This window comes from Strongylocentrotus purpuratus, unplaced genomic scaffold (genome assembly GCF_000002235.5).
Source record: "Strongylocentrotus purpuratus isolate Spur 01 unplaced genomic scaffold, Spur_5.0 spur5_scaffold_17, whole genome shotgun sequence".
Classification (NCBI taxonomy): domain Eukaryota; kingdom Metazoa; phylum Echinodermata; class Echinoidea; order Camarodonta; family Strongylocentrotidae; genus Strongylocentrotus; species Strongylocentrotus purpuratus.
The window spans coordinates 19,973,954-19,995,319 of record NW_022145602.1 but is presented as its reverse complement, the minus strand read 5'-3'; the positions used below and the strand labels follow the sequence as shown (position 1 = coordinate 19,995,319).

At 37.2% G+C, this 21,366-nt stretch overlaps 1 protein-coding gene across 4 annotated transcripts in view; it reads right to left on the bottom strand.

Annotated features, from left to right (window-relative positions):
* The window catches only part of LOC100893740 (serine-rich adhesin for platelets), a 45,855-nt gene extending 28,338 nt beyond the window's left edge, over positions 1-17,517 (bottom strand). For 2 of the 4 annotated variants that reach the window (XM_030987863.1, XM_030987865.1), the window contains exons 1-6: positions 17,361-17,517; positions 15,458-15,661; positions 7,649-7,723; positions 4,518-4,651; positions 3,622-3,745; positions 2,719-2,917 (exon numbers count right to left, since the gene is read on the bottom strand). In XM_030987863.1, the coding sequence (XP_030843723.1) occupies positions 2,719-2,917; positions 3,622-3,745; positions 4,518-4,651; positions 7,649-7,723; positions 15,458-15,661; positions 17,361-17,483 (859 nt within the window). In that variant the 5' untranslated portion in view covers positions 17,484-17,517. The other 2 variants (XM_030987864.1, XM_030987866.1) reach the window with 2 other exon arrangements.
* Between the last annotated feature and the right edge of the window lie 3,849 nt (positions 17,518-21,366).

The window sequence follows — 21,366 nt, the reverse complement described above, 5'->3', positions numbered from 1 at the left end:
ACTAGAATCATTACAAGAATTGTTAGACTCCACTTTTTGAATGTTGAAACTCATTATTCATATGAAACTTCTTTTCTAACACAAAATAGTTATTTGATGTAATTAATAACGATAATTTATGCAAATTTGATGCGATTTTCAACTATTTATTTTCTTATGTATTTTATTGTTTTTTATTTCTTATTATATCTATTGTTTTATTTCTAATGTATTCTTTTGTTCTGGAATACATCAAGTTACTCTGAGAAACATATAAAAGCAATTTGATATCAATTCGTATCTTCACATTTCTGCTTGTACGTGAATATATGCAATTATAGCACTTTTTTGATGACATGCGCATACTAATTGTTATGTAATACCTTACAGGTATATCCGATTTTGACGAAAATGGTATCAAAATGTGCGCAAGACTTGAGGGAAAAAAGTCATGAAACGACAATTCAAAATTCCAAGCGGTTGTGGCGCAATCTCCGAAAATGTCGAGGGGGGGCCTCCCAGGCCCCCCCCCCCCCCCCCCAGTACAGTAAGGGTTAAAGGTAATACAAAGTTTTGGGAAATTTTGAAAATTGGGTGGATAGTGATTCATTACAATGTTGATATACTTGGATGCCCCTGTAGATGTATTATAAGCACTAGAAAATTTAGCCCCTAAAACACTTCTGCTCTTGAGAAAAATTGAATCTAAAAATTTACCGGTGCTCCCTGTCAAGAAACATTGTTTTATAGCTTAATTAATATCTTGACCTTGAGAGAGAGCTATACAACATAAAAGAGTTTATTATTTACAATTTCATAACTTAAGACTTGATTTCAATGACAACGATCACTGAATAGTGTAGGATCGCATATGCTTCCAATATGTTCATTTGAATCAAATTCATGACCCCATACCAAAACTTTGTATTACCTTTAAAGTCGATTACTGCCACACAAAAGCTATTTATCTAAATACCTTCCCCTATATTTGTTCAATGTCAAATTAACTATAATCTTATCACATGTTGTTTCTCCAGTAGGTGCAATAATTGTACATATATAACTGTTCCAATATTTCAGTTTGCAAAGTAAACATTTACAATTGAAATTCACAATGTCTCTGTGCTCTTTGGTAACTGTTGTACCTAGGGGTGTGCTGGTCGAGTGGATTTGTAAACCGGACTGTGAATCACAAGGTCCACGGTTCAAGTTCCGCCGCGGCACTAATGTCCTTTGGCAAGACATTGACCTACATTTGCCATTTGATCTACCCCGTACGATGCGAAAACCAAATGTGTTTAGATTAGAAAGTGTGCACTTGGAAAAATGACGCCTGGCTGGAATGCTCCCTAGGGAGTGGAGAATGTGCATACGTTGTATGCAGGTAAGCGGCAAGCCTGAATCCGATGACCGGGGTAATATTATATATCTGTAAAGTGCTTTGAGAGGGCATGCGGTCCTGAAAAGCGCTATATAAGAACAAGCTTATTATTACTCACTTTTAGTCTTAGTAGCAACAAGTATTAAATCCTGAGACCTTAAACCCTTAGAGAATACAGAGTTGTAATACAAGCAATCTGCGGCATGACATTTTTATGAATCTAAACTACTCATGGAATTCACACAAGTTTCTGGTTTGACTGTAAAGTGCACTTCCTGCTATCTAGGACTGCAGTCCTACTAGGGTATCAATTTAAAGGCATCGTTTAAACTAGTGCTGTAACATCACGGATATCTCCAATTCCGTTTAACCGCCTGTCAAAACCGGACGGTTTTCGGTTAAACGATTTATTAAAAAAAAAAAAAAAAAAAAAAAAAAAAAAAAAAATCGTTTTTTTTTTTTTTTTTTTTTTTTTTTTTTTTTGCCGTGTGAAAAAGCAGGAAGGTGATTTAACTGAAGGCGCCGATTTGCTCTTGTGAACTAGTCACAAATAATAGTAACAATGTCGTTTTAGAATAATGTGTAAGATCATTAAAGTAAATTAAAAACAGTAGAGGACCTAGGATAGAACCTTGTGGTACACCATGTGTTAAACTTGGATGAATATATATTGAGATCTATTACAAAGATTACTTTCAAACCAAGATGACAGACAAATTGGAGTGTTGTTCTAATTTCCAAGTGGTAAGTCATCACACCGATTACTGAGCTGGGAGACATTGCCAGGCATAGTGCCAGGTGGAGGGGCATAAATCGAAACTTAAAAAAAAAAAATTATTAAAAAAAAAAAATATTAAAAAAAAAAAAAAAAAAAAAAAAAAAACGGGAAAACGAAACCGTCCAATTGAAAACGGAATCCGCCATGGGCGGTCGGATACCGGACGGTTAAACGTTTGACTACAGCACTAGTTTAAACAATGTTAAATCTGAGATGCATGGCCCTACGTGTTATCAGTGTTTGTGAATATGGTTTAATATTGAAGCCCTAAAAAAAATGTGCTTTAAAATGATCATGAAGTGCCTCAAAAGAAAAAATCTTTGAGTAACCGGTTTTACCATGCTCGTTTTCCCCAATAGACTGTAGTGTTATCAAAACCGTTAGGAAAGCAAAAAATGAAATTTTGATTTCCAATCGTAAATATATTGATAATCAGACAGGCGGTCGGCTTTTAAAAGTCATGGAATTCCTGACTATCCTGAAGGTTTATAATTATCATTGCAGCATGAGCTAAATCCAGTCACTTAATCTAGCAACAAAAAGTATACAAAATCAGACAAAAAGCGATGAACTGCCGTACCTTCCCTTCCCTCTGATACTGTGTCCAGCATCGTCTCCATCACCTGGTGGTCAAAGACCCCCTTGCCGATCCCGTCTGCGACGTCAACCCCCGATGACATGACCTTGACCCCTGATTGGAAGGCAGATCTAGGTGTCGGCTGGGTGTAGAGGTGGGGCAGGGGGTGGTAGGGAGGTGCCGGAGCTATTTCATGGTCGTGCTGTAGATTAAAAGATAACAAACAATGAAAGACTGTAATACATAAGCTGATGCTACAGTCAAAAAGGTTTGTACGAATCTCCGTTTTTCCGTTGTCTTCCCGAATTTCCATTGTCTGAAAATCCTTCGTACGGCGTTCGTAGCAGTTCGTAATGGCATTTGTGACCGAGGCTTAGAACATGTCAGGTGCGATGTGAGATCCAACTCTAATTCAACACCATTTTTTTTTTTGCTTTGCTTTTATATTATGACACTGGTCATTATTTCTTTGCTTCTAAATTATTCATCTTACCTCTCAATTATTGTTAATGATGTTACACTCTTCCTCCCATTACATTCAGAAAACAACTGCATTACCTTCTGTTTGCAGCAAAAGATAAATGTACTAGTAGTAACCCTACTGGTTACCATTTCTCAGATCATAAATGCCTATCTTGTCCTCTTGATTATTGCAAAGGTGATATAAAAGTCTTCATAATAGAAGACTGGGCATCAATTATTAGATAGCATAACATCCACCTTACCTCTTCATTATTGCGAAAGATAATACAGCTGTCTTTACATTGTAATACATGTACAAGACAGGGTATCCTTTCTTGGATCACAGAATGTCAATCTTAGCTCATGGATAACACAAAAGATTACATAACAGTCTTCCTAAACAAGACTAGTCATCAATTCTCAGACGATTAACTTCTATCTTACCTCTTGGTTATTGCGGAAGGTGATGTAACAATCTTTCATGGTTGCAGGCATGGATTGCATTCTTGGAATGGTGGGTAGCTCTGGAGGTTTGTCAAGGACCTTCATGTTCTCAAAGAGTAACCTCCTACGAAGAGAAGACAAGATAGTAAAACAAAGGGTTAGTATGTACATGTACATCTACAAAAGCTAAATGTATGTGTTTTCAACAGCTTTCACAGAAAAGCTCATAACAAGATTTTTCAGGAATGACCTACAGAACATCTTTAGTTAAATTCACAAATTATTATTATTATTTTTCTTCAATACTTTCAGAATGTCTGGGGTATGGCTAAAAGCACTTACATGACACATGTACCAGCAATTTAAATGGATAATTCGATGCAATGTGTGAGAGAAAAAATATATTTTGAATTAAAATATATCCCCACATCATTCCCACCCACACTTCACAAAGGATTTGTTTTCTTTTCTTTTCTTCTTCTTCTTCTTCTTCTCCTTCTTATTCTTTCTTTTCTTTTAATAATATCAGAATAAACATTGTAGTGATATTTTGATACATAAAACATTTAGATAAATATATCTTTAGCAAATAAGTCCACCAGAAATAAATATGAAAACTTCACTCTCGACCTACACATACTTTCATAGAAAGGAAGATCTATTTCACGTCTTTTAATATTTAACCTTTGACCTGTGACCCAAACACTACTTTACCTTTAATCATGACCTGGAGGGTTTTTCACAAAACTTGTCATCAGTGACAAATGACAGTTTTTGTTATAAGCTAGTGAAATCCATGCTTCTGAATGGTTATCAGCAGATTTGTCACTGATTTTTGTCATTTGTCATTGAAAAAAGGCTCTGTGAAACACCCTTCCTGCATACTATCCACTTACTTGGCATCTTTGATTGTGAATGAATGGACATTGAAGACTTGACCTAAGGGGTCTGAGTGGCAGAATACATTCTTGGGATCGTTGGGATCATATAGCTGCCTTGAGCTGATGTATTTGATCAGATAAGAGAGTACCTGGACCAATGACAAGGAAATAAAAGGAGTCAGCAATTTCAAGCTTGGAAGCTTCCAAATAGTTCTGGTAAAAAGACAATAGATACATTTATAACTCATACAAAGAGTTGGCAGGTAAAATAGAACCTGGGGATAAGATTGGAGGACGCAAGGGAGACAAGCATTGACAACTACACCAGGTTTTGCAACTTGCAAATGATCACGCTGAAATTTTTCTGGTTTTTGATCACGCGACTCCTTGCTTCCCTGCTACAGACCTGCCAACCTCTGGAGTTCAAAAACTGTATTCTTTAGTGTCAAAAGTTGTATTTTACGGACAAAAGTTGTATTCTTGAAAATAAACACGGATTGTTACGCGGATCAATGCCTCTTAAAGTTACTACCTACAGGAAGAATTTTTTTTATTGATCATTGGTTGAATATGCATTATTTCGTCACGACTGGTGTGTTCGATGAACCAATAAACATCCCCAAATTGCTGATGTGGGATGCTTGTAGGATACTGTACAGGACAGAATGGACATTTTTTTTTTTTTTTTTTGAAAATCATATTTTATTAAGGAAAATCGTACTGTCGTATTTGCTTCTAAAAATCGTACTAAATACGACTAAATCGTACTGGTTGGCAGGTCTGCTGCTAACTCATGCAGGGCAGCGACAAGTTGTGCATGCGCACAACTCACCAAAAATCAATGTTTTCTTATGGGCTTCCAGCCGTTTCAAGGGCAGTAAAAAGTGATGTTTTTCAAAATGTTTTGGGAGCTGTGTAAAATGGGCCTAATAAAACCAGAAAATTTCTCAGCATATTTTCCTTGGATTGTTACTGAATTTGTGAAAGTTCCACGTAAGCAAGAGATAAAGTCTTTTGCAGTAGAGAGCAACAGAATATAGCGATGACTTACTCTCGTAACCTCTTTATCATTTACCAAAAACATTTCATCATTTACCACTTCGAATTTCATTTAAATTTAGATATTGTAATTGGTATTCTGTCAGCAATATTATGTTTTTTTTTAATATCATTTGAGAGGGTGTAAACTAACATCCTTTATTTATAGCTATGAGCTATTAAATTCATAACTGTATACCCTATACAAATGGGAATGAGGTTGTTATCATAATTCTATGTTACAAAATGAGATCACAATATATTTACATGACAAGGAAAACCCAGCGCAGTGTATATGAACCTGTTCAGCTATAAATATACGGTGGAAATAATTAATCAACGAACCCTCGACATAATAGCAATCAATACTCCAAACCCGGATGTCGGAACCAGGATGTATTTCTTAAAGATATTCATCATTAGCAATGTACACAGAGATAAGTGTTTTACAAGACCTCGTCGACAGGTGGATTCCTCGTCAGGAATGTCGCTAGATGGGGTGTTAGGGGTATAACATCACCCCCCCCCCCCCCCCCAATGAAAAATATTTAATATACCAATCCTAAGTTTGACAATGTGATATTTTTCATAGCCTGTCTGCAAATCCCATTTTTTTTCCTGGTTGTCAAATTTTAAAAATCTGATGATCTTGTTATACTTCAGAGGACAAATTTCAACAATAGACATTCCCTCCCCCCCCCCCCCCATGAAAAATATTTCATATACTATCCCTAAATTTGACTTTTTTTCATAGACTGTCTGCAAATCTCATGTTCTTTCCTGATCATTAAATTTTAATAATCTGATGATCAAATACTTTCTTGGACAAATTTCAACAACAGACACCATCCCCCCCCCCCCCCCCCCCCCCAATGAAAAATATTTAATATACTATCCCTAAATTTGACTTTTTTTCATAGACTGTCTGTAAATCCCATTTTCTTTCATGGTTGTCAAATTTTGAAAAATTTGATGACATTGTTATACTTCTGAGGACAAATTTCAACAACAGACACACCCCCCCCCCCCCAACATTCAAATGGCTAGCTGTTCATTATGTACATGACATGAGAAGATACATGTACATGTACATGTAGGACCATACCCTTACATGATGGACTGGTACAAAGATAAGTTTTCACTTTTCAGGCAAGGATAAATTGTAAATGCAATGAGATATATGATGCGCTCTTTGAATCCAGGGTACTGTACATTTTCATAATCTTGTTTGACAAGGTTCTTTTGTCAACATGCACGATTGCACGATGTATGTTTTTCTAATTATTCATATTTGATCCTACTTGTAGTTTCTATTCAATGTTGTAACTCAATATTTTATAGTATGAAGCAGATTTTCTTTTCTGTCTCAAATCACTATCCTCTAGACAATTTGCATCCATCTTATATATTTGTATCCATCTTTAATATAATCCTTCGCTTTCAAGTACCATCCACATAAATCTTTTACCCCTCCTCCTTCATGCCATTCTACAAGGGGAGAGGGGCTGGGGAAGGGGAACAGAAATGGGTGATAGGAAGGGGAGGGGAAGGAGAGGGGAAGGAGAGTGATAGGGGAGAGGGGAGAGGGGAGGGGAGGGGAAGGAGAGGGGAAGGAGAGGGATAGGGGAGAGGGATAGGAAGGGGAGAGGAAGGGGAGAGGAAGGAGAGGGATAGGGGAGAGGGGAAGGAGAGCAGAGAGGGGGAGAGGAGGGGGAGGGGAGAGGGGGAGGAGGGGTGAAGGGAGGGGGAGGTGAGGGGGAATGGGAGAAGAAAGGGGAGGAAGGGTAAGAAGGAGATGTAAGAGTTGGCCTGGGGAAAGGGAGGGGTCGGTAGGAAAGGAAGGGGAAGAGGGAATTAGGTAAGAGGAAAGAGAAGAAGGAGAGGGAAAGGAATAGAGGGAAGATGGATATAGAATGGGAGAGGGAAAGGGGTACTTACAGTAAGGAAGGAAGAGTAAAGGGGAGGAGGCAAATAGATGAGGGGAGGGGGAAGAAGGAGAGGGAGAGGAGAAGGAGAGGGAAAGGAGTAGAAGGAAGGTGGATAGAGAACAGGAAGAGGGGCAGGGAGGGGGCAGGAGAGGATGAGCTCAAACTCAAATTCAAACTTACTTCTTTGGCTGTGAATGTGTTGCCGTTAGCTCCAACTGATCGTAGTAACTTGAGGAACTGTGGCCTGGGGGTAACCTGTATGAAATCAATGCATAATACATCTTTACCCATAATCTCACTACAGGAACATAATTAGGCTCATAAAACATGTTTTAATATCATCAATAATCTAGCCACAATATAATGTAAAAATACTTCCTCAAATACATTATTTGTAATTACTTTTTACTCTCTCTCTCTCATCTACATAATAAAATGTAGGCCCACAAAATGGCTTAACTGTTTTCAATAGGGTTCTGACTTCTGAATTGATTTCATAATATGGCCTGAGCCCCTTTCTAATTTTCAAAAAGGGAGGGGGGAACTGGGGGATGATATTATTGAGTTCAGCTCTGCGTAATGCCTATAATTTGTAGGTTTTGTGCAGTCTAAATTCATGTACAGAAAGAGTGAGAGGAGAGAAGATTTATGCTGAGAGGGTGACACTCTAGGTAACTTTTCTCCCTCTCTTTATTACTGCATTAACAGCCTATGTGTACATAATTGCTCAAACAACATATCTCTTTCTCTCTCTCTCTCTCTCTCTCTCTCTCTCTCTTCCTCTCTCTCTCTCTCTCTCTCTCTCTCTCTCTCTCTTTCTAAAAAAAGGGGGAGTGTCTACATGTGTATGCAATATTTTTCATGGTACTCTATTTATACAAATTACAAAACCACTACATACACAATACAGATGAATGCCCACTCACATGAGAGGGGCGGGACAACCTATTGTTCATACTGCACAGACTTTAAAAAAAGTCGTCACAGCAGACGAACAATAATTGAACCATGCGCCAGGCAAGCAGAAACATGTCCAGTGGTTGAGGAAACAAATTAATATCGATGCCATGAAGCAACTCTTATCTAGTATAGCAGGCACAAACTTGTTTTGTCATTACACATAATAGAGGGTCTGGAGAGTATTAGACTAGAATGGTTGCCCCCATAGCTGATGTACTGTAGCGGCTTCATGACACAGCTAAAGACTAATAAAGTTAATGCAGGTTCAAATGCCTCAGTGTTAAAATAGAGTCTGTGAATGCAGACTAACTCTTAACTGACTTGGCTAGACTGGGAGCATACATGTACAGTGTGTATGAATTATGTTACATTTAATTCCTATCCATGCCTCTCTGCATTGTTTCAACCAGAGAACAAGCAGACAAAATTAAACTGCAACACACAGTACAAATAAAGGTCACAAACTACAACATAACAATTCATTCCTCGGAATGGTCCTAAAGGCACAAAGAAGCTTTACCAAAATAATTAAAAACTTTTACTGTTACGGTATACATAAGGTACAGTACTAAAAACAAGTTTGTTTTTTTTTAATGGTGATATCCACCAGTTTTCTGACAGAATTTTTTTTTTAAATGGGCCTACATGTACATGTATCACTTTTCAATTTGATGTCATTTTGCTATTTTCAAAAGTACTTTGGTGTGATGGTGTGATTATTCCGTCAGTGTCCAAATATTTTTTATATTTTTTTATTTTTGAAAGTAATCAGTCCTACATGTACATGTATCTCTACTTTATTGAAAATTTAGAGTGCCGATACAATTCAACCACTCTCCAATTCATGCTAGACCTCAAACAGTCTGTATTCAGAGACTAGTCTAATACATTGTCAGAGAATGCTGAAAAACATGAAATAGCATGAATGATTGCATTGTAATCAGTGGCTTGCACCACATGTACCTAGTACATGTAGGTCCATGCTTGCACAGACATGCAGGACTGGCGAACCTTGAAGACAGATTAGGACAAAACCCTCTTTTATCAAAAGTTTGTGAAAGAATGTCCATGTTTAAACATGATAATGTAATCATTTTCTACTACATGTACATTTCTACTGTCAGAAACTGAGCTAAAATATTACAGAAGACTTGTAGACCTAGATGTATGCATGTACATTTACATACTGTACAGTGTATATGAAGGCCATTTTGTTGCCTTTGACTTTTCAACCAACCCTAAAAGTCTCTCTCTCTCTCTCTCTCTCTCTCTCCATATGCGGGCACTTATTCAAATTTCATCAAAATTTAATTTGGGGACTACTTGAAGACTGAGGAGGGGAGCATGTAGAGGAAGGTGGATGGGATGGGGAAGGGTGGTTACCATGGTAACATGTCACCTTACATGTACTGGTACTTCATTATTGAGTATTTTCAGGAAAATAGAATGAGAAATTGGGATGAGGGGCTAATATATATGTACTGTATTTTAGCTGAACATTTTTTACCACTTTAGAATACTTCATTGATATTGATCAAATGGGACCTAAACTGATCAGACATGTAGCACTAAGCATTTATCTTGCTCATACCATTTCATAATATTAAAGTTTACTGGGATATAAAGTCAAATACAAAGAACTGAACAATAATGGACAATACAAATAATAAAAGTCACCCGACAGGCAATTGGGCAAGAAATTAAGACTTGCCTGATCTTGCACGGGCCTCTGTAAGTAAACACAAGATGCCAAACTTGTTGACATCACACATCTATTGTTGTCATGTGAAGCCCACAATACCTATTGAATATCAACGAGTAGCTTCAAATTGACAGCTTAGAACAAATCATGTGGTTTTACCTAGAAAATGGTGACCACAAAAATGTGGTCAATATGGATAAAACGTCATTCAAGAATCAGTTTCATAACTCTGACAAGTCCAGGCCTGTGGTCACTTTTGATAACAAGGGGTCTGGATCATTACACTAGTTTCGTAACACTAAATTTCATCATAAACGCAAAAAGTAGGCTTGTTCAGTTTTAAATTAGACAAGTTTTTACTTGCTGAGAATTTGTGAGCTTGTTGATAGGGCCTCTCCATATTGACAAGGAGATATTTACATATCAATATATATCATCGTTATCAAGTTAAGTGTGTGTTCATGTGCCTTGTTATCAAACATATATACGGCACAATACAAACACATTTTCATGCATTTCCATTTTCTAGGCAAAGTATTCAGGGACAGCTGTTTTGAAGAAGAAAAATAGCATATGAAGTTTAAATTACTTATTCCAGGTACATGTACATGTGTATGTTCATGTATAACTTGGAACTTGGGATGCTTTCAAATGTACAGTACATGTAGGCCTACAGAATGCCTCTTACAAATCCACTTTTGTTGAATTCAGCATTAAAGAATTAATTGTCTGATAAATACATTGTAGATATGACGGATATGATAAATAGATATGACGGATATGATAAATAGATATGACAGATATGATAAATAGATATGACGTATATGATAAATAGATATGACGGATATGAATGATAAATAGATATGACGGATATGATAAATAGATATGACGGATATGATAAATAGATATGACGGATATGATAAATAGATATGAGGTATATGATAAATAGATATAATAGATATGAATTTTCAATGTCCTTTTTCAAATGATGAAAGTACATGATAGGATTATGATTCCTAGTTTTCTTTTTTGTGGGGGTGGGGTGGGGTTAAGAATGACAAGAAACCTGGATTCCGTGCTATCTCATATTTTACCTAAATTTCTGACATACATTTACACCTGTATATGTATAGTTTTTCAGTGTTTTAAAAGCAATTGCACCATTACAAAGTTCCCTATTGAGATGGACATTAATACTATTCTGTCAGAACTAAATTTATTAAATAAGTGGATGGGGAAAAGGAATCTAGAAGTTATTTTAAAAGGCCTTACCCTAGTTCATGACCTCAACATCAGCCAAACAAAGAGGCTGTTCACACCGTAATGAGATAGGTCTATCATAGCACCCCCTTTTTTCTAGCGCACGCTAGACCATGCTATCTCTCATGGACCACCCCCAAGAGGTGCTCCAGAGGCACGCCGTTTTGGCTCGCCATGGTTCGCTGTTGGGCGGACCGAAACGACGTTGTACCTCCCAAACCGCAGAGATCTCTGCCGGTGTGAACAGCCTCTAAGTCTATTCTACATGTACAGTGTATCTTTAAAATTGATAACAAAACAAGACAATACATGTACAAATGACTGCACATGTACATGTAGGCCAACAGCTGTCCATATTTAAGCTTTGTTTCACCATCGTACATACATGTACAAAATTAAAGACTAGATGCACACATGCCCAGCATTTTAATAAGCTGATGATCTCGGTAATGAGAGCTCTAGCTAGCAAGTCTCTGCTTGTTGAGTGCTCTCTACAATCTAGATCACCTGACACTGTCACCTGACTTTTCCTTCCACTTCCAGTACATATGGTATGAATTGTAGTCTGGTTTCCAGACATTTGGTTTTCATTCTTCTTTGTTAGTTGCAAAAGTAAGATATGAAGCTGTAACTCTTTGTTTTGACCAGGGAAGCATTTCACAAAGCATTTTTCCAATGACAAATGACAAAAATCAGTGACAAATCTGTTGATAACCAATCAGAAACAAGGAATTCAGTAGCTTATAACAAAAACTGTCATTTGTCACTGATGACAAGCTTTGTGAAATGCCCCCCAGAACTCTTTTCGTCTCAACTTCTCACAGAGCAACCTGGCAAAAAAAAAGTGGCAATAGAGAATTGTTCCCTGCATGTACACCTACATGTACACTTAAAGATGTAACTGTGTTTTCACTTTTCATTGATAGTCAGAAGATTATGGATACCAAAATGTAAAAGTATGCCAAATAATTCTAAAATTTATAGACGTGCATAGCGCCAGATTACCAGGTCCAGTTGCCTGGCAAACACTGAGAATGATCATTTTCATTTCTGACTCATTTTGTTAGTTTTTACAAAATAGTGAAAAAAAGCCCCCCAAATGCCAAAAGAGCCCCCGAAAGTCATACAAGAGCCCCCCAAAATTTGCATAGAGTTCAATGCAAAACAAATTAAAGAGTGTTATTTTCATGCAAGCAAGCTTGAAAAGTAGCCCCCTAATTTTTTCCCATCACAGTAGGCATATTAAATTTAGGTTTCCATCCCTATTTCATTCAAATATATCTGACTTTTATTTCTCTTCTTCTGAAACTGAAAGGAAAGGGGGAAAAAATTTAATAAGAAGCTGAGGGAAATGAAAGTAGAGAATGAGCATCTCTGGTAATGGCCGATGAGTCATAATATTGCACTTTTGGAAAGGGCATTTGAGATATCTTTGAATGACTCAGTCATATACCAAATTACATGGATGTTCTTCAAGATTTGCAAATTGCAAAATGATATCTCAACAGAATAGCACAAACATTACACATGTACCCAAAACTGAGTTTTGATGTTCTAGAAAAATTAGCTATACCGGTACTTTAAAACAACTTGGACTTGATTCAAGTGAGGCAAAAATTAAGACCCATTTATTTCATCTCCTTCTTCCTTTTTTTCAGCTCGCATTTGATATTGTTTTGAAATAAAATAAATATGTGTAACTATCTTTTGATTTTTTACATACGTCTAGATCTAGAAAATGGGGTAACAAAAGTCATCTATGATCTAGCAATTTTACCTTGTTTTTATTTATAAACAACGTGAATTACAAGAATTGTGCTAAAAATCTGACCCATTGCCAAACAATTTGTATGTACAGAACTAATATCAAACTGTATCACACAAAATGGAACTGCTCTTCTTAAAAGTTAAACAAAGCTAGACAATAAACTAGGAATCCATTTGACTTGGGTTAAGAATATAATTGCAGTGGAAATGTTGTTAATGCCATTTAACAATGTAGGTGAATAACAGGCTACTCCACTATTTTCTCTCACTGTTTTACTCTGGTTAAATAAGCCCTGACATGGTGCAAAATAATTGAAATGATTTTAAAATGTGAAGACTAGCATGAAAAGCTTAATAAGAGTTAAAGGTATTACAAAGTTTTGGTATGGGGTTATGAATTTAGTTCAAATTAACATATTGGAAGCCTATGCTTTCCTACAATATTCATTGATCGTTGTCGCGGTTGAAATCGAGTCTAAAGTTATGAAATTATAAATAATAAACTCTTTATGTTGTATAGCTCCCTCTCAAGGTCAAAATATTAATTTAGCTATGAAACAATGTTTCTAGACTAAAATCGACCGATTAGCTAGTCCCGTTTGGAAATTATATATCACAAATACATATTCTGAGATTTTCATTGACGCATCTACCATTGTACGGCCATAGACGCTATTTGAAATTTACCGGGAGCACCGGTAAATGTTTATATTCAATTTTTCTCGAAAACAGAAGTGTTTTAGTGGCTAATTTTTTTAGTGCTTATTATACATCCACAGGGGCATCCAAATATATCAAAATTGTAAAGATTCACTATCCACCCAATTTTCAAAATTTCCCAAAACTTTGTATTACCTTTAATGAACATGTATGGAGGCACATCTCATAAGCTAAGCCATTCATACGCTTGTTTACGAATAGCTGACATTAAAACATCTCGACTCCCAGGATGTAATGATTTCACACTAAACCTTTAATCCCCATCGACAATTATTTCAAATCATGATAAAGGATTTATAAGTTAGATGAGAGGGTTCTTTTATTTTTAATTAGGACAAGGGTTTGGGAGATTGAGACTATTATGCCAGACAGCCTAAATTTAAAGCCGCGAAAACATAGGAATTCACAAGTGACAAGTCTGTACTTGCTTCTCATCTTTCTATCATTCTCTGTCTCTCTCTCTCTCTCTCTCCCTCTCTCTCTCTCTATCTCTCCCTCTCTCTCCCTCCCTCTCTCTCTCTCTCTCTCTCTGAAATATGGTATTCCATTACTTAACCTTCTTGTTTCTCATATTAATATCACTTTCAGAAAAGAGAATAGCAGAGGTTGATATAGAATGAGATGAGCTTGTAATCAATGAGACATATTATGCAGAATTTGTTAAATAGAGGGACCTACAAATGACATGTAGCACTGCCCCTCCCCCTAAAAAATAATAATAAACAAATACATACAAATAAATAATGACTAAATGAACATATACTGTACACTGTAATTGTACTATATAAGTAAACAAATAAAGTGTACTTGCATCCAAAATATAGTACAGGTACGTCATTAACCTCATTATTCTATGTCCCATACAAGCTCAGATATGTCAAAACAAAACCAAAGTAAAATGGAATAGTGAACATACAGTACATGTACATGATGTAAATTAGCTTCAAAAGTATATCTTTGATTAACTGCTCTGAAACGACAAGCAAAAATGTACATATACATGCATCATCTTCACATAATCTTCGTGATCATTCATGGGTTGAGCTCGAAATCTTTGATAAACCGATGGGATAAAAGGTCACGATAAACCGATGGGATAAAAGGTCACAAAAAACCTTGGACTTGTCATTTAACAATGATAGAACTGAAGAGTGAGTTGATTTTTTTTATTTCGTTTTGTTATTATTACTATCTACATGTATCTGTCTGTCTTGTGTGTTAGCTTATTTTCCCTCAAAAATATGTGACCATGTGCAGTACCTACATGTAGATGGGGATTCCCCCGTTTCTGAGTAATGCAAGACCCAGACACTGATGCTTTGTTGTGGGTGGATGGGATAGGGATAACATAACAAGCAAACCCTGTGTAACAAAGGAAGTATACATATCATTTACAGTGGCAAACCCCTCTCTAGTCTACTCTCCAGTTTTGGGGGAGTCTTTTTAGGACCATCCATTCATTTACAAATGTACCCTGCATTTTACATTCCAATAGCAAAAGTACACAAGGGCAGTTTAACAGTAATCTAATCGAACATCAGAGCATCCAAAACTCTTGAATAACTTCAGAATCAACTTACCCATATCTCTTTCTTGGGCAGCTTGTGCTCCGGCCTCAACTCACTAGCGAGGACAGTTGCCATTTCTTGTGCCGATGATGGCGCATTGCGTGCTATGGCAATGAACCTCCTTCGGCCGCCCAGACCAAGCCTTTCAGAAGAGCTCTGCGAACTGGACGAATGGTGGCGCCCTCTGCTTCGCTTTCGCTTCCGCGACTTGGGCATCTATATATTCAGAGAGAAAAAAATACTTGATTCTACGTCTCTACGAAGTATTATCTTTGTGACGCCGTTATGATGCCAATGGTCGCGGTCGATGCTTTCCTCCAGGGGTGTGTGAATATATATTTGGGTTTTATTTTTACGATTTAAAAAAAAGTTTTTTAGTCAAGACCTAGACTCTGAAGTTATTGATTGTTGTCTTTGTTGACTCTTGACTCTCAAGTCAAAATTGGCATCATATAATAATACTGCTCACACAGGAACCATGGCAGACTTGGGTTCCATTTGAGCCATATTTTATGGGAGCAAGTATAAGGGTACAAATATTATGTTGAAAAGTCTATCATATTCAGTACTCAAAAGTCGCTTTTGTGTTGAACAAGAGTGTATTTTAAACTGGCAATATTATTTTCTTTACAGAATTAATGTTCAAAGTTATTTCAAATATTTTGAAATACGCCTTGGAGCTACATGTACCAGTAGGTCTACTAACATAAATTGTACGGAACGAAAAAATATTTTAAAGGTAAAGCTGACTGACGGTCAGAATAGGGAAATCATGAAAATGGCCCTGCCCTGGCCTGAGTGTCAGTGTCTATTACATGTAACATTAAGACAGTTAATTGTCTCTAGAAGTCAAAGAAATTATACACTACAAAACATGGCGCTAATGCACTTTCGCAACAGCTCCAATAGAAATCTGATCAGTAGGGGCGCTGGTCCGAGAATGAGGATCGTAATAATAAACGAGGATATCCTCGTAAACGCTGACAAATTGCATCCTCAAAAATTAGGATTGTCTTTTTTTGTAGACGTTTTTTTCATCGGTGCTCCATGTAAGAAAATAACCCCATTTCACTGACTAGTTTCATGGGTTGTCCATCTTCCAAAGGAATTAACGCTCAGAGTCATAACGTGAAAGTCTCGGTACAAAGTCAATGTAAAATGTTGAAGAAAATCATTGCGGAATCCATTTTTCGCATTGCCAACGTGAAATTTTTTCGCAGATGATCCTCATTAATTAGGGCCGTCCGTACACGTTTACGAAGACGATCCTCGTTTAAGCGAACGATCCTCATTCTCGGACCAGCGCCCCTACTGTTAATCATGATCAGGATGTCAAAATGGCAAAAAAGCAAAGAAAACATCAAAGATCAATCATTTTCAATAACTTTGTCTTTATTAAATCAGGGAGATTTCCCTGGTTTACCTCTAGAGGTCTAGATCTAGACTACATTGTAGATTTAGATTTCAGCACAACAATGACAGAATTAATTCTCACAAATATTAATTTATTTAGCTCTAGATCTAGGCCTAGTTAGAGTAGATCTAGAGTCTAAAATAGATGATTGATGAAATGATTGAATGAAATTCTGAAGATGGGGCAGTCTTGAGAAAATGATTTTAAAAAGAAATAAGCATTATTTACCACCATCTGTTCGACCAGCATCCTTCCCATCAGATATTCGAAAATTCACTGATAAACTCAGACATTAATGTTTAATCACGTATTTCTTTCCAAAAAGATCGAACCGACGAACAACTTCACACCGTCCTCCACCGTCAATCCACCCGGAAGTTCCCCGATGCAGACCTCTCTTAATACACCCTTTCCAGCTGGTGCCCGAGAAAATGTGAATATATCTGCACCCATTCGCTTCTCACTCGCTGATTGAAATAAATTTGATGGAGCAGCATTTACCTTTACCTTATCTTGAATTGCAGCTGAACAGCATCCTAGGCAAACAGGCATGCAGCCACTTGCCTCTGCCTTATCCTCCTTTTCCGATGCACTTTTCCCCCTTGTCGAGTCAGAGCTGGACATGTTCAAACACGCTTTCCCCACACAAGGTTGACCTGCAACGTGCATTTTTACCATTGCATATATTGCATTCACATTAGATGCATGCAGCGCAGACAACTCAAAACGCTAGTCTGCGCCGAAGACTATGTTTAATTCGCACACTCCACAAACGAGTATCAAAATTCCTTTTGCAAAAAGAATTTTGACCATTACGGGCTTCAATAAGAGAAAATATGAAAAATATCGTTTATGTACCTTTCATTACTATTAAAAAGTAATACAACTTGACCACTTCATATTTGAAATGCTATGTTTTCTATAAATAGTCTGCGACTCTAGACTAATTTCAGGGGGAAACTAGGTGAACTAGTCTAAAACGGCCAGGAGCAATTTGTCGAAAATTTCAAATCGGATTTGAGAATGTATTAGGTTCATGGTTTAGGCTACTGATCTATGGCATGGGCATGCCAGGTTTACGAACTAAAAGTTCGTCTTGAGAGGACCCTCAAATAGACCTAATTCAGGATACAGAGAGGAAGCAGGCCTAAAAAGTCGTAACATTCGGCGGACTTTAGGCCCTGAACCTGCGCCCCCCCCCCCCCCCCCCCCCCGTTTTCAGGGCACCAGGGATCGACATGCGAAAATAACTCTCCTTGTTCAAAGGGGGCATGGTTTGATTTTAAGGACGCTACTCCTATAAGTTTACTATTAATTGGGAAATATTACTGAAACTTCCGTCTGATATAACCCCCCCCCCCCCTAAAAAATTAATTAAAAAATAACAATAAGACCTATTGATTTTAGAATAACAGTTAAATAATCACATAGCCTGTTTCTTTTTTTACTGGTCGAATGGATATTTCTTCAAGTTTTTTTTAATATTTTCCTTTTTCTTCTTCTCGCTCTACCGATCCTTTTTGTTCTTCTCCTCCTTTTTTAATTCTTCTTCCTCCACTTCTTCTTCTTCTTCTACTTCTTCTTCTTCCCATTTTTTTCTCCTTCTTATTCTTCTTATTCTTTTCTTTCTCTTTCTCCTTTTCTTCTTCTTCTTCTTCTTTTTTTTTTTTGGCCATCTTTTTCTTCTGGGTCCTTCTTCTTTTCTACATCTTCGTTGGAGGAATTTGTTAATTGTAAATTGCAACAAAAAAATGAGCATCTGTGGATTTAGCTTCAGGAGAAAAATGCAAGTCATTATCTTTTAGAGGAAGTTCTTTTTGGGAGCCCCACTGTTGACAAAATTGTTCTGATATGATACCCCACCCCAGGGGCGGATCTAGCTTTTTGCCAAGGAGGGGGGGGGGGGGGTTGACCCAGTGGTGGATCCAGGATTTTCCAAAAATCGCGCCGTAATTTTACTGTTTTACTTTTGTTTTCTTCTTTTTTCTTCTTCTTCTCCCCCCCCCCCTTTTTTTTTTTGTTTCACTTGGCCGTCCAAGGGGGGTGGTTTAAACCGCCGAACTCCACCCCCCCCCCCCCTAGATCCGCCCCTGCACCCCCGTGGATGGTATGGTGGCCATTATCATGTTCCCAGTTCTTTCCATAGTTTATTGGCACCTGAATTAATCATTGAGGCCATTTCTTATTTTTGTGGGATTTAGGCTTACTAGTAAGGGTCTTCTTCTTTTTATTTCCTTTTTTTATTATAATTAAAAAGTCCTCGGTTGTTAATGGAGAGGGGAAAAATGACCTCTTTTTCTTCTTTTTTTTCCTTTTCCTTTTTCTTCTCGTTTTTCTTCCTATTCTTTCCAATAATATTACAGCCCTCGATCTGTTTCGTCAGGCACTTTTGAAGGAAAAGATCAGTCATCAAAATAAACAGACTTACGATCATCGGACGTTGAGTAATATCTAGCTGAGAGAATTCATGTTTGTACTTGTATGAAGTCGGCCACGTATACGATGTCATAAGAACACCTATGTTTTTATCTCTTCTGATGGTGGTATGGTGGCGCTGTTCAGTTTAGTCTCACTAACTCGATCCGTTCTATAAAGGCTTATCAATAATAATGTTTGGCTATTATTTACACAATGATAGGGTATAGTAACACCAGCACATGCGGGACCTAACTATTCACCTCAGCATTAACAGATCCACACTTGTTAAAGTAGTAGAAGAAGACGTAAAACTAGTGGTGGTTATTTCACCTGACTGCTAAGAAAGCATAATTGCTTGTTAGGGGGCCGACGGCTTGTCCTCTCCGAGAGACCTGGTAATGAGGATTAATGCCTTACCAAAGAGCACTAGCGCATCGATCGCCTGGGTTTCGAACCCGGGTCGCCGGACTACGAGACCACTGCTCTATACTAACTGAGCTATCGCGCCTCCAAAGCTGGGGCAAATGCAAACTAAAAATCGGGCCGGCCCTAGGATGCCGTAGGAAGAAAAAAATATTCCTCACAACTAATTGTTCGATTAATATTCCATTTCAAGAGACTAAACTTCCAAAAGTCTGAAATTAGACGATTCTCTGGCTTGTGAAAATGTTTAGAACATATTGGCTGCAGTAAGAAGTTCCCCTTCAGTCAGCTCTTTTCTGTTTAGAGAGTACATACCAGCTAGTTGTAAAATATGTCGATGTTAACCCTTAACCCTTTACATGACAAAACTGGGCGCATAACAAAAAATGAAAATAAAATCTTGTTTCTCAAAATATTTGTTAAAGTCTGTCTCGTTGGATTCAAAGCCACGTTTGAATTGTTTAAATTTCGTATATTCTAATTAATTGCTTTGTTGTTGAAAAGACTTTTTCATGAAGGTTGTCAATAAATCCGATCGCTCCTAGTTTTATTGCGTTCATTTTGCATTTGGCTCTTACGTGAATACCGCCATCTCTCGACAAAGTTTTATGCTACCTGTTGAATAGAGTACCGGAAGCTGTGACATAATACAAATATATTTTGGGGGATTTCTCAATTTAAAGGGATAGTTGAGTTCTGTTTTCAGATTGCAAATGCCTTCAAAGTGCATGGTTATTGGTCTTATTCTTATCGATGACATTTCTAGTGCCCTTTTAGAACCTAAAATTGCTATGAAGCTAATTTTAGACCCCAACATGTGTGAAATCTAGCCAGCTCCACTTTCAGAAAAATATTTAATTAAAAATAACAATACATGGGCCGGCTGGTTGTGCGTAATACAACCGACACGAAAATGCCAACATCGGCCTTGGCTGAAATACGACGTAAAAGGCGCTATTTCTTTTTTTCAACGGCTTTTTCAAATGATCTAATATTAGACATGTTAGAAATCGTTATATTTCAGCCGTCTCTGAACCGATTTTGATCAAACAAAGATGATTTCGTCATTTAAATTGTCAGTTTTTCATTATCTCACACAACAATTATTTTTGTGTAGCGCCCTCTGCAACAGAACTCAACTATCCCTTTAAACAAGTTGTAGTGATACGACTACAGGTGACATGCAAATATGCACATATCCACTGACCTTGTGGAAGCCATGACTTAAAAAATAGTAAACACTTCAATGAGCATGCATGATTGTGCATGAATAATATGAACAAAATATAATATACGGTATTTGCTGCCAGCAGGAGCAGAAATCCCAGAGAATTCTGAAGAAAAAAACACACACTATGAAATTAACAGTTCTACACATGGTATTGGAAGTTGAACGAGCAGCGTTTTCCAACCAGGGTGCCGCAAAACATTTTTAGGACTGCCGTGAGAGAAATTAATAAAAGACCCATTTTTATCCATTTTGAAATAACTCTAATTTCGTGAAAACAAAATATTAAAAACCGCTTTGTATTTTTCTAAGGAAATAACATTTTAAATAAAAAATAAGTGTCCCTACTTTTAGCTCGCTTCGCTCTCTCGTAACATTTATAAACATGACTTCAATCAGTGAAGTGCCTGGTGCCTGAATAATATTGGGCAACGAGAT